This window comes from Podarcis muralis, chromosome 10, assembly GCF_964188315.1.
Source record: "Podarcis muralis chromosome 10, rPodMur119.hap1.1, whole genome shotgun sequence".
Classification (NCBI taxonomy): domain Eukaryota; kingdom Metazoa; phylum Chordata; class Lepidosauria; order Squamata; family Lacertidae; genus Podarcis; species Podarcis muralis.
In genome coordinates this window covers 46,106,488-46,120,098 of record NC_135664.1, presented here as the reverse complement: position 1 = coordinate 46,120,098, position 13,611 = coordinate 46,106,488, and the positions used below count along the sequence as shown (strand labels likewise).

At 42.8% G+C, this 13,611-nt stretch overlaps 1 protein-coding gene and 1 long non-coding RNA gene across 5 annotated transcripts in view; one reads left to right on the top strand and one right to left on the bottom strand.

Annotated features, from left to right (window-relative positions):
* Positions 1 to 726: 726 nt before the first annotated feature.
* On the bottom strand, positions 727 to 6,434 carry LOC114605944 (uncharacterized). The gene is made up of 2 exons (XR_003708706.2): positions 3,573 to 6,434; positions 727 to 2,314 (listed from the first exon to the last, which is right to left on the bottom strand). It is a non-coding gene; the product is annotated as an uncharacterized LOC114605944 (long non-coding RNA).
* A 559-nt stretch (positions 6,435 to 6,993) lies between these two features.
* Positions 6,994 to 13,611, top strand: part of EP300 (EP300 lysine acetyltransferase) — a 76,425-nt gene continuing 69,807 nt past the window's right edge. For 3 of the 4 annotated variants that reach the window (XM_077934933.1, XM_077934932.1, XM_028746526.2), the window contains exon 1: positions 6,994 to 8,634. In XM_077934933.1, the coding sequence (XP_077791059.1) occupies positions 8,541 to 8,634 (94 nt within the window). In that variant the 5' untranslated portion in view covers positions 6,994 to 8,540. The remainder of the gene's footprint in view (positions 8,635 to 13,611) is intronic. The other variant, XM_028746527.2, reaches the window with a different exon arrangement.

The window sequence follows — 13,611 nt, the reverse complement described above, 5'->3', positions numbered from 1 at the left end:
TGTGGTACTATGAAGACCACATCCTACTATGATAGGAGAGGATTTAAATACAGTATGGTAAATGAAGAGCAAGGTGAGGTGAATGGGTTCCTTGAGAGTTTGGCCCGCAGCATATATTTTGTCCATGGAGTGATTCCTGTCTGCACTAAGTTATGTATTTGAGTGTTTATATTATATACACAGGAAAATTGTGATAATTATGCTATCCATGAGGAGGGGGAGTTTGAGTAGCACTCCTCTAGTCTTTAACAACAGGCCTGAATTTATCTTAACTTCAATTTTATATGTTCTTGCTTGTACGTATAAGTGTACACACACACACAAATGGTAGGTTTTATTTAAACTTATAAAATTAGTAATTTGTAAGTCAGATAAAGTACCCTCTGTATTGAGGAATTTTAGCACAAATGCTCATCTCACTTTTTTTCTAAGGTTAAGGTACAAATTCCTTAGAACAATGTCAGGAAAATGCGAAGCCTCCCATATTAAATATCTTCTGGAGGATAGGTCAAATGATATTACACTGACCGTGGCAAAGTTTCTTTCGGAGGTCGTAAGAAAAAAAGACCATCATGCTCTAGACATAACAAAACTATTACCTCGGTCTCTTTTGCCTGTTGTTTGGTTGTCTTAACTGTATCTTGTTTTGAAACTGTTTTGTGGGTCTATGGACTGCAATAAAGATAAAGGGGGGGGGGAGGAAAAAGAACAATGAAGTCTGTTAAGTAGCATAACTTAAAAAATAATACAGATCTCAGTTTATACCCCCATTAAAGTGTCAGTTTTCATGGGTAACATACAAAGATACATACATAAAACACATATTTAAGAAGGAACATAACATTTTAAAAGCATAATTCAACACAGGACTAGATTATGATGTATATTCTAATTCAAAATATCTGCAGCAGGATATTGTTCTCCCAAATGTTTCTCTCCCACAATGCAGTCGTTAACCCATAAAATATACTGCAAGTAATTATAATAAAATGAATAATTAACAATTAACTACATATTTCCAGTCATTACTTGAGTCTGACGTGCCAAGGGGTCATATGTGTTCAAACTGACTCGACTTTAGTTTTTCAACTTGTTTCTTGACTAGAGAAATCCAATTGCTGTTCTATATTTTGTGTCAGAGGGGCAGCTGTCCCTCCTCTATGATTTTTTTCTCTACTCCCCTAGCAATGTCTAAGTCCGGCATTTGTGTGGGACAATCTGACTGGGGGAAGGGGAGATGGAGCCATGTCAGTGTTGCAGCACTGGTTTGGTGTTATCCCTTGATGCACTTCCCGACTTAACAGGGGGCTGCAATTTGTGCCCCTGTGCAGACAGGAGTAAATGATCTCTCCCCTTTTGTGGGTGCAGGAGTGACAATTGGCCGCATTGGTGTGTGGGCAGGCCTACTATGCAGAAGCCAATGGCAATATCTCTTGGGAAATCTAAGGGTGCTGCTTTCTCTCCATGGCCCCAGCAGCTGAGGGGGCTGTTGGGTTGCTGTGCTCCCAGGTTGCTGTAAGCAGACCAGTCCCACTGATGTGGGCCGTTAAGGAGACTGACTCACAGCAGATGGTTTGAGCATGGAGCCTTGTCCAGGAATTAGCGCACTGAATGATAGGATCTTTGCCCCATGCCATGTTATAGTTGATGCCCACTAACCAATAAAGGTGTTGTCTTTTCTACACCCATGAGAGACTCTATGCCTTTTTTTGTTTTTTTGCTTCTGCACCTGTGCCCTGAACACACGAGGGTGGAGAATACTGTGTTTTGGTTGGTGAGAGAAACTTTTTAAAAAGTGGAGCAGGGTAGGCTCCTTTAAACATTTTTCTTAGTTTTATACATAGAGGCAGAAAGATGAATATAAGTCCTAGCTTAGTAAATTTTGCAAATGTATCTGAAAGGCTGAATTTGAGACTGTCCTGTTGCTCAGTCAGACATTGGTTGCGGGATCCAAAGTGCTGCCTGGCTGGATTACTAACCAAGTGGTGGTTGTCATGGAGTCTTAATGAAGTTTGATTTCAGGGCTGTATTGAATTGTGGTAGTGACACACTGTTCCTAGCTTTTGAGCATCCAAACATTGCAAGGATGTTTCTTGTCTCTTTGGAGTGGTGTCAGTGGATGGTGGAGGCACAGCTTTCCATTAGCAGCAGGAGTCAAATATGCAACTGGGTTCCTGGGAAACAGCTTCTCCTATGTCCTTTTCCTGTAGAATTTATCAGAAGGTAGATATGGGAATGGTTTTTCCTTGAAAGATTACACGTCTGTTACACAGCTGCCCAGTTGGTCTGACGTGCAGGTTCACAGGCTTGCAGTCTAATAGACATAACAAAAAATGTGAAGAGGATAAATCTCCCTTTAGCTAGATATCCACTTATGCAGGAATTGCTAAAATGTGGCCTTGAAAGGAACAGAGAAGATTAAGAGCAAAGTTAATGGGGTGCTTGGATGAAGTTTAGCAGGACAGGCATATCCACAGCATTAAATATTCACATTGAATTTAACTGTATTTTTATTTCTTGTATTTTTAGCACTTCTTTTATTTATTATATTGGATTTTATTTTATTACAAATTGTAATACAATAAAATACAATATAAGAATTAACAGAAGCAGTAAAAATACATTTAAAAAAATCATACAGCATCTGTTAATTACAATTGCTACAACAAGCAGGAGAGCCATTAAGTGGTCTACCAAGACCCTCAGTAATTTTCAAGTGGTCCACAGTGAGAAACGTTTGGGAACCACTGACATAGATGTTAAAAAACAAGGGAAACAAGATGGAACCCTGAAGTACAGTACCTAACATGCCAGAAGACATGGGATAGGCAAGCAATCTCCCAGCACCACCTTCTGCGACCAATTTTCCAGATAGGAATGAACCACTGAAGAGTAGTACCACATAGCTATAATCTCTAAATGAACACAATAATACACCAGTCTTTTTATTTTAAAATTTTTTTTCAAAAGATTCTAGAGATTTCACTGGAAGCAGATTGATAGATACTGTTAAGATGATGCTTTAGAAGTATTGGAATAGATCAATGAAGAATAATGGACTGAAGGAGACCTCAAGGTCAAACTCTGTGCACAAGCAGGATTCTCTGCTCTACACTTGAACCTTCCCAACAAACTCTTGCCTCTTTTTAGATGTGGATTCCACCATTCCCTTCAAGTTGTGACCATTGGCAGGGTTGAGGTCAAACAAGCTGGGAGTCAGCACAGCAAAGCTTAGATGTAGCAGGTTGCAGCAACAACAGAATCAGTCCCCACCAACTGACAGGCTGAAAAGCTAGATTATCAACCATCATCCACCTAGACTGGGAGCAAGATGCTGTATCTGGGTGTATAAATTAGAACTGGGAGGACAGGTAGGTAGGCATAATTGAGGTGGGACATAACTAAGCAAACATGGGTGGCACAGAGGCACTGCTGCAGAGAGAGATGGAGCCTTGGTACCTCTAAACATTTTGGGAGAGTGCAATACTTTGGTGATAGCAGCTGCTCATGATAACATATACAGATTCCCCAAACCCCTCTTCCTAGTATCTACCATTCCATTGTCATTTTACCTTCTGGAGTTTTTCCCAGGTAGAGGGGGAAACTGCAAGGGAGGCTGAGGAAAAAACATACATTTAGACTGATTCAGTGTAGGGTTATTCAATAAATTCACATATTTTGTTCTGTTGCATGTATAAATTAGATGCATTTCCCTTCTTTTAAGTAATGAATTAAAATATTGAATAGCACTAGACCTGGTAAGACAGATTCCGCCCCCCCTTGAAGTTTAACAGTGATTTATTAGTTCATAAATTTTACTTGAGGTGTGATGTTCCAGCCTATTCACTACACATAATTTATTATTTTTATTTATTTCATAAGATGTATACACTGCTTAGGGACGCGAGTGGCGCTGTGGGTAAAAGCCTCAGCGCCTAGGGCTTGCCTATCGAAAGGTTGGCGGTTCGAATCCCCGCGGCGGGGTGCGCTCCCATTGCTCAGTCCCAGCGCCTGCCAACCTAGCAGTTCGAAAGCACCCCCAGGTGCAAGTAGATAAATAGGGACCGCTTACTGGCGGGAAGGTAAACGGCGTTTCCGTGTGCTGCGCTGGCTCGCCAGATGCAGCTTTGTCACGCTGGCCACGTGACCCGGAAGTGTCTCCGGACAGCGCTGGCCCCTGGCCTCTTAAGTGAGATGGGCGCACAACCCCAGAGTCTGGCAAGACTGGCCCGTACGGGCAGGGGTACCTTTACCTTTTTATACACTGCTTGATTGTAAGTAAAAAAAAAAACTCGAACATGAAAACCAAGAAAAAATTACCACCACACTCAAAAAACATTCAAAAGTTAAAATATTGTCGCCACCCCAATCTCTGAGCACTACGAGATTCCAGGGGTTCCAGGCGCTTACCCAGGGTTCGTGTTTCATTTTGGTAGCAAGGCAAAGCAGAGGCTATGGTGTCTTTATCATATATTTATACAACCTGAGCATGAGATGGAGGGGTTCACAGCATCGAAACCCCAAGAGGACCTTGCTTCCCCCATTGCCACAGCCTTGGATTCAAACAGAAATCATGAGGCCCTCCAGACATTGCTGGTACAGCTTCCATTATCCTTGGATATTGGCCATGATAGTGACAACATCTGGAGGGCACTAGTTCCCCATCCCCATCCCAAGCCCAGGTATGGTGGTATTCTTTTACTGTGTCATAACGTACCACTGTTTTCCTGTCTAGTGTGCTAAAGCTTTGTGCAGTTTGGGTGAAGCAGACCAGGTATTATTTTTTTCCTAATGATAAGATCAGTTGAATGCTTCACAGACAGTGGATTACCAAGGGCGCAAATACTTTTTACAAAACTCTCTTGATATACCGACATTCTTCAGAAGAGCATAGGACTTTGGCAGGAGATAAGTTGTCTCAAATCTTTCTATTTGGTACACCCACAAACACATTTCAGGAACTGTCTGTGAAGATGGACATTATTTTTTGCATGCAAAATAATTTGAGGATGAATGGTTCATTTTCCCCTTATTTAAATTTGTTATGTTTTGTAATGAATTGTTAAAATGGTCTTTTCTGTTATCTGGTGCTTATTGTGAGCTGCTTTGGGCACAGTCCACTGTGGAAAAGCAGCAGATACATGAAACGAAACAGAAAATTCAGGAACTGCAAGCTGTACTAGGACTAGACTAAAAGGGAGTGATGTGTCAGTAGTCCTGCTTGGGTTTGTTTCTGTATCTCCCCTCTTACTGAAGATGATTTCCTGGCTCCTGCTTGTGCTGCTCACACATCTCCACCAAAGTTTGAGAGCAACGTAAGTTAAGCTTCACTGAAAATAGGCTTGAGAGAAATAACTGGGATGGGGAAAGAAGCACAGATAAAAGGAGCAAGAGACAGCAGTGGTGTTCCACAATCCTATTGTCCTTCGGTGTTCTGTGTAGCAGCACATACCCAAGGAGAGACGTACCGTCCTGTCCTTTCCAGCAACTAGGTCCGGGCCACAGTTGCCTGGATTTTACACCCCTTCTATGTCACCATATCGTAAGTAATCTTATGGATCACTTTCAGTAGTCCAGTCCACTACAAGTGTCATATAAAGACCAATTCACACAAGTGATGGAATGCTCTGATTTGCTCTGTCCTTTTAACCTTAATAAAACAATTATTGTGATGAACGGACTAACAGAACTGTCTGTCGCAAGCACAGACCAGAAAAACCCTTGGAAAAGTGAACGTAGCAGGCATTCTATATTACAGTATGTGCGCTGCTCAGGTGAGGCGTTTCCTACAGGCACTTATAAAAAACCAAGCTAGAAGAAGCAAGCCATGTGTCCAGTGGTCTTGTGAACTGATTGTTCACCTCTCCTACGAAGAGGGAAAGGAAAGAACACGGAACCCTCTCGCTTCTCTACGTTTTACAAAGGAATGAATATGTGAGGAAGGTGCTGCTGTTTCTCCCGGGGGTCTGCAGAGAAAGGCTCATGTGTATACACACAACATACCGAACGACGGAAGGCTCTCCTAGTCTATACATTACTTTACTGTGACCCCCCCCCCCTGCCTTAAGAGAGCATTATGGATTCTTGTACGAAAGAGCGCGGTGGCAAATCACGATAAAAACATAGGCGTAGCGTTATAAACCAGACTCGCGGCATTACAGGGAATACGTATCAGTCCCAGCACAATGCTACCCCACGTCTTTTCGCGTAATAAAGCCCTCCCACCGCAGTGAATTTTCCTTCTTTACGAGGAACAGACATGGATGTTGGCAGGAAAATGCAATTGTGCAAGATCGCTTGATAAAAAGACCTCTGCGCCTCCACCTTGAGGCTGTGTGATGATTTTGTTCTCATACTATCACAGGTTACGGCTCATGTCCTATGTCTATATGTGCACGTACACCCTGAGTCCTCGTCTTCATCACATCGGTGTGTGTGTGTGTGTGTGTGTGCCTGCACCGTACATGAGAAGCTAGAAGGCCGGCCAAACCCTGCTCTCTTCCGCCGCCCCCCACCAAACCACCCCTCGACTGTGACTCTGGGCCGCTGTCTTTGCAGCAGCAAAGGAGGGAAGAGAGCAGCCAGGGCCTGTCTTCCTACGGAGGGCTTCCGATGCGCACCGTGGGCAATGCCAGGTCCAGAGTACACAAGCTCAGCGCCCCCCCCCCTTCCCCCATTACAATAGGCCTGTCCCAAGCAGCAACCTCGCGGTCTATTTTGGCCGACAGAAAACACAAGTAAAGGCGGAGGGAAGCGGGCGAGTAGCTTCTCCTTCCCCTTTAAGAGGCGGAGGCGAGAGAGTTTGCGGAAGGGATCGCTCCGGGAGCGCAAGGCGAGTGGCTGAGCAAGTCTCGTGACCGCAGCTGACCCCGCCTCGGGTTCTCCCCCTCCTCGGCCCTCCGCGTTCCATTGTGTGTGCGAGCTGCGTGCGTCCCCGCCTCTCCTTTTTCTGGCCACGCCCCTTTTTTCTCTTGGCTCATTTCCGGCCGCCGCCGCTCGCTTCCCTCTGAGGAATCGGGAGAGTGAAGAAACAACAGCCGCCATTTTGTTTGTGTGTGAGCGACTGAGGGGAGGGAGCGAACGAGAGGGACCGAGCTGGGCGGGTAGAGCCTGGGAGGTGGAAAAGCAACGACAGAGACCGACAGCCGCTCAGGGCCCCTGGCCGGCCAGACCTGAGGGAACCCGAAACCTCCGTGATACACCCCCTACACCAGCCTCGCAGCCAGTAGGGGAGTACGCACTCCCGGCTTCGGCTAGTGACTCGGGACCCCGGGTGGACCCCACCCACAGCCTCTCCTGGCTACTGAGCCCGTTCGCGGGGTCAGGAGGCCGCCTGGCTCCGGTTTGGAAAGCTGTTTCTTTTCTCTGCGCCCCCCCTTCCCTCTTCCCCAGGTCCTACATGGCGGACATGAGACGGAGCCGCTCCAGAAACGCCTGAGGCATCGCGTCTTCGGTTCCGAGGAGAGTCTTGTCCTCTCCGCAGACCAAGCGCTCGCAACCATCCTTATCCCCCCAGGGAGGGGGAAGAGGCAGAGAGAAGGGGGGGAGGGGCCGCCGCCGCCGCCGCTTTCTCCTCCTCCTGCTCTGGGATCGATCCCTCCATCTGACCAGAAGGGGGGCACCCTGCTACAGAGAAAGAAAGGAAGAAAAGGTGGGGGCGCGGGGTGCGAGTCCTGAAGCCCACCCTCTCCAGCCCCCATCCCGGGATCTCTGCTGCCTCCATCGGGACAACAACCCCTCCTCCGCCTCCTTGTTCCTGCACAACAAGATGTGAAGCGGAGACTCCTGGGACTTAGCTTCATCCTCCTCCTCCTCCTCCTCCTCCTCCTTACGGCTCCCCTTTCTGCAGCCATTAGTGACTGGCGAGAAAGGCGCAGGGGGAGTTGGGGACCCTCGACACGCTCCGTCTGTGACCCCCTTCCCCAGTCCCTTTTTCACTAGCAGTGGGCATTCCCCCCCCCCCCCGCATTGCAAGCTGGTTTTTGGAAGGAGAGGGAAGGAACTGCGAGCAGAGGAGAGAGATTCTTTCTCCTTTTTTTCTCCTCTCCTCCTTCGCCCGCCTCCTTGTGGCGATGAGGAGGAGGAGGACGACGCCGAGGAGGAAGAGGTTGATGGCGGCGGCGAAGAGGCAGCAGGAGGAGGAGAAGACGACGACCCCCCGGAGGATGAAGATGGTGGTGTTGGCGGCGGCGAGGAAGCACCAGCAGCCCCACAGCCGGATTTAATTCGATTTGTAAACCCACCAACCCCGCATATTTGTGTTCGGAGAAGGGTTTGTTCTGCTCTTTTCATCCTTGTTTTTCCCTGTGGGCCGGAGGAAAGACTGCTTCCACACCCTATTTCCCATCTCTGTTCCCCCTTAGTCGCTGCTACCCAACAGAGATAGATCCCGAGGGGCAGAAAAAGAGGAACTTTGTCCCTTTCTTCTTCAGTTCCTTCTCTTACTGTTGTTCGGTTGATTCCGGATCCAAGAAGAAGGCTGACGACTTTGACGAACCCCATCTTTAATTTGGGCTCTGTTTGTCTAAAAAGAATTAAAAATGGCCGAGAATGTGGTGGAGTCGGGCCCGCCTTCAGCCAAGAGGCCTAAACTCTCCTCACCGGCGCTCTCTGTCTCTGCAAGCGATGGCACAGGTCAGTCTCTCTTGCTTTTACCTCACTGCATATGGGTCCCTTCCCTTCCTTTCCTCTTGAATGTCCCCATGTTTTGCACAGTCTGTTGTCCAGTACCCTTCTTATACTGTCTCTTTTTGCCTTTCTGTGTACCTACTTTTCTCTGCACCTTGCTGCATTAATCACATTGGGTGTTTAATTGCTGCTGCTGCCCTTTCATTGAAGGGGCTATAAGCATGTCTGTGTTACTTGCTTGCCCGTTTCACTGTTCTGCAGCAAATGAAACCCTTGTTAAAAAAACACTAACAATCCTAAACTCTAGTTATAGTGTAAATCATTAGGCAACTGTTATCTACATTTTTGTGCATGTAGAGTACTGATTTTTGTAAAATCTTGCTTTTTAAAGATGAGGCATTCAGTCTTGAAATTTTTTTTTTTGCTCTGAGCAGTATTATGATGGATAGTTTGTTTCCTCCACCATTTCTTTCATAACCACAAAGCGTTCTTAAATGCCAACATTTCTGTTTGGTCAAGAGTCGTGAATAATGTTTGTATTGACATTTTGTTAAATAGTTCACCTGATTTGCCTTGAGAAACTATGGAGCCACCTTTTTCTTTTGCATCTTCTACTTCCTTGCTTTGAGACCAAAATGTCTGAAATTCCCATATAGTCTCTCTGCATGTGTGAGGATGAGTACAACTATTCTTAACTCTTCTGTCTGTATTTTAATATGATATTTCTTGAGGTTCGTAAAAGCCAGCTAGTTAGAACTCTAGAACTCCTTAGAAATTATGGATGCAAGTTACAGGTGTTCATTTGGTAACAAACGTTTACTGGTTGTTTTAGAAGTTCAGGGAACTAAATCACTGTAGAATGCAACTGGCTATACAAGTACTGGTATTGCTTTTCTGAAGGTATAGGTATGGGGAGTAAGTGATCAAACAGTGCAGTAGTTCTTAACTAACTTTATTAGAGGAGAGGAGCTCTTCAGCCACATATCTGGGCATTGGGGTTACTGATGGTAGCCAGTTTTGTACATTGAACTTGTTAGCACTACTTCATATATGAAGTCAGGGGGGAAATGGCTGATATTATTTGATGCATAACAAGTTGTTTTCATTTTCTTGTATTTTAGTTTGAATACTGGTTGGTTTAGCATAATTCAGAAAGCTGTTTTAAGCATTTGGTGCTGAGCAATGTTTTTTCTTGAATCCACTCTCCTTAAGAGCACTGTAGTAAGTTTAGGAACTGGATTTCAAATGAAGCAGCATTAATTACACCATTTATTGGGATATTGCACTTACCTGAAAATCAACAGGTTCCATTGTACTGGTAAGCAGAATTAGAAGCTCTGGCCAAAAAGCAAATACTACATAGGTAACGCAGTATATACTCATTTCTTCATACTATGCTACACAGTGGTATTTAGATTCATGTCAGGTCATTCTTAGACAGAACGAAGCTATGTAGTAAAATCTTAAAGCCTGCAACCCTATGCACACTGTAAGAGTAGTTTTAATTTTTGAGTGGACATGCCTGCGCTTAAAAGTCAGTACAATCTTGCACATATTTACTCAGAAGTAAGTCCTATTTTGAGATTCCTAACTCAGAAGTCTTATTGAACTAAATGGAGTTTACTCCCAGATTACAGGGGTTAGGATTACAGTGAATATGCTCAAGATTGCATCCTTTATGTAGTTGTGTTCAGTGAATGATTCCTTTGCCTATGAGAATTGCATTACTCTTAATATCCAGTAAGCATATTTTAGTTGTTTTGTTCTTTTATAATATTGGTAAGCTATCACATATCTTCCTACCTTATTTGAGAAGTATACTAGACAAATCTTAGTGTCTTGTAATGGTTACTTGGTTTGTTACCTCCTTTAAAAAGGTAGTTATTGCCTCATGCTTTTGACTAGTAATAAATGATCTATAATGCCTATTTTGATTGAATCCTCAGTGAAATACTAGTCAACTGGAGATGTTAAGTGTAACGTTAATTTAGCCGTGTTTGGAGAAATGTTAAGTATATTCAGCATATTGCAACCAGGGCTAGTCAAATTTAATCTCCAGAAGTACTTTATCTAGAGGTTAGATTGTACAGATACATTACTTCATATTTAGAATGTGGAAATATGATAGTGACTCTTACTTTATGTGTTCAGAATATGGACATGCAGAGAAGTAATTTAAAATATACTAACATGTGGTATGGTAGTAAACCTCATTTTGGAAACAAACTAGTGGTCTTCCCCCCTATAATGCTGCGTCACAGTGCTGCATCTTTTTCTAGCTAATAGAAGCCCTAGCTGCCTTATTTTTGTGTTCTTGTTCTGATGCCTTAAAACATATTTAATACAAATTTAAAAGCATATATAGTTGTAAAATACTTCATATTAATGCTGAAATCATTAGAGTATATGGAGATATTAATGTTGGAGAAAAAAGACTGTTGATAAATAGAAACATTTCTAGGTATGTCATTGCCATAAGAATAAAGTTGGCAATTTGTGCAGCTTTTCTGTCTGTATGCTGAACAGCAGTATTATTGCTTAGAATTCCCACATTGCCTGTATTGGCTGCTATCAGAACTCCGGAATACGGTGCTTCCCCCTTTCCTCAAACAAATGAGTTTTGCTATAGTATTATTAATAGCTTTCATATTGAGTGGAAGGAGATGTCTTTTCATTATTTGATTATAACAAAGTTGTGTGGTCCTGTATGAGCTCAGCTGAAAACACAGGTTAGAACACAACACAAGCATGTGCTGCATTGAGAGAGAACACAACTACTGTATGCCATATCCATAAAGTAGTGCATTGTGTTATGAAAGCTCTTATTAAACCTACAGTATATGTTTTAATTTAGTTGTGTTTTGTGAAATGAAATACACATTTGAGAATTTTAGTTAGTGTAAACCTATAAGGTTGCATTTCAGTTGTCTTTCTGAAGGTTAGGTATGTAAAGAACTCTTGAGTAAAAATTGGAATATCATCCAGATACATACAGTGCTGATGTTGGGAAATGAGGCAGAAAGTAGGTAACGGACCTGCATTTTAAACCTGCTTCTTCTGTTTGGTATGTGACTGATTTTACAGACTATCATTTTACAGAAACAATTTGTTTCTGTCATCTTGGCTACTTTGCAGCAACAGGCAAAACTAAATATGTGCAGTGTACATTCAGAATAGCTTTGCAGGTACACAGCTATTCAGATTCTATGTCAGGACCCAAATAGGTGCTTTAGGCATACTCAGGGGCTTCATGGAATTTTTTTACTGCACCTATGTGCTTTTGAACTGTCCCTCAGTTTCAAATCGATTTTGGAATGGAGTAGGATCTCCTGTTTGAAAAACACAGAAACCCCTTACCTTTGAGATGTATTAATTCCAGTATCATAAATCCTTGTCGTTAATCTCATTAGCCTTACTTTTCTGTTTGTGCATTAAACTTCTTGTTGTATGCTGATTTCTGTGTCTGTGTACTTAATTAGAATTATTATTCTGATCTTCAAAATGTATAGCATTATACTCAGTCATGTTCAAAGTTGTGTTTTTCTTCTGACAAATAAGCATACTTTCAAATGACTGAAGTATGATTTGTATTTCAAACTTAATTTGGTGTATGTGTGCCTAATTTAGAACAAATCACTTCAATTATGCTTTTGATATCAGTTTGTTTCAGAGGTTATTGGAAACAGTATATCCCAGCTGCAAAATCCATAAGAATGAGCTGGAATAGGTAGAACAAAATGGGAAAGTTTAGATGACTGCAAAGTATAAGTTATTTAGTATACGTTTTAGCTTTCTCTGTGAAAGATGGGAATAGAAAGCTACTGTAAACTAATAGTTACTATTGTACCACTGGCCACACACACACACACACACACACACACACACAAATAATGGGCTATAGTGCATTTACCAACCTTCTGTATAAGGAATAGTTGTTCATCTTTTTCTTTCTCACTCCTTTGGCACCAATGCTGGTAGTTCCCTTCATGTCAGGAGAGTTAAGACTGCAGGTAAAGTGGATAGTGGAGGAGACCAATCTCTGTACTCCTCTTTACTTCTCCTGTCGCTTTCACCACATAGCAGGAATACCTTGCCATTGTCCTTGGGATCAGGAGCACTGGGGAGAGGTGGCAGAGGGTTCTTTTCTTTTTTCATAGCAAGCAGTTGAGCCTAGAGACCATTTCCCCAGTGGTGAATACCTTTTACCTGGGAGCCCAGCAGAAATGGTGGTAATAAGCCATGGAGCTTTAGTTTCGGACTACAGACATTTGGCCATTGGAAATAGAGCAAGTAGTTCTGGCAGAATTATAATATTTTTATAAGCAATTTAATGTCCAATGTTCCTTACTGTTTTCTAATGTAGGGAGTTGAAAAATGTAAGCTAGTTTTATAGAGTGTAGCTCTTGATGTCCTTATTTCAGTGTGCATGCATGTATCACTGGATTTTAGCAATTGTAAGGTAACTATTAAACAATACAGAAGAATACTAAGTTGCAATTCCTGAAAACTCACATATCGAAGTAAGTGCCAGTGAAATCAGTGGTGCCTTAATGCCAAGTAAATATGATTAAAATAGTGCTTCACAACACTATTAAATTGTGGCACCGTAAATAGTGTATCTACTTCCAAATGGTGGAGTCCCAGTGTGTTTCAAACACTTAAGACTGCTTTTTAAAGCTTTTTACATCATTAGTATCAGTACTATCATGTCATCCAAACAGAAGCTAAACAGTTTACAGATGGGTGCAGACTTTCCTAAACCAATCTCATTTATCACTGATCAATACTAATGCAAAAGTTTATACTAGACCCTGTAGAAAACATATATTTCTAAGTATGTTGTAGGAATTGGAAACATTCAATACTCTAGGTGTATAAAATCAAACTAGTAGCTGCATAAATAATCAGAGCGATATGCATTGTAGGTGAAGCATCCCTCCAAATAAAATAAAACACTGAGTTTTGGATCACAATGACAATTCA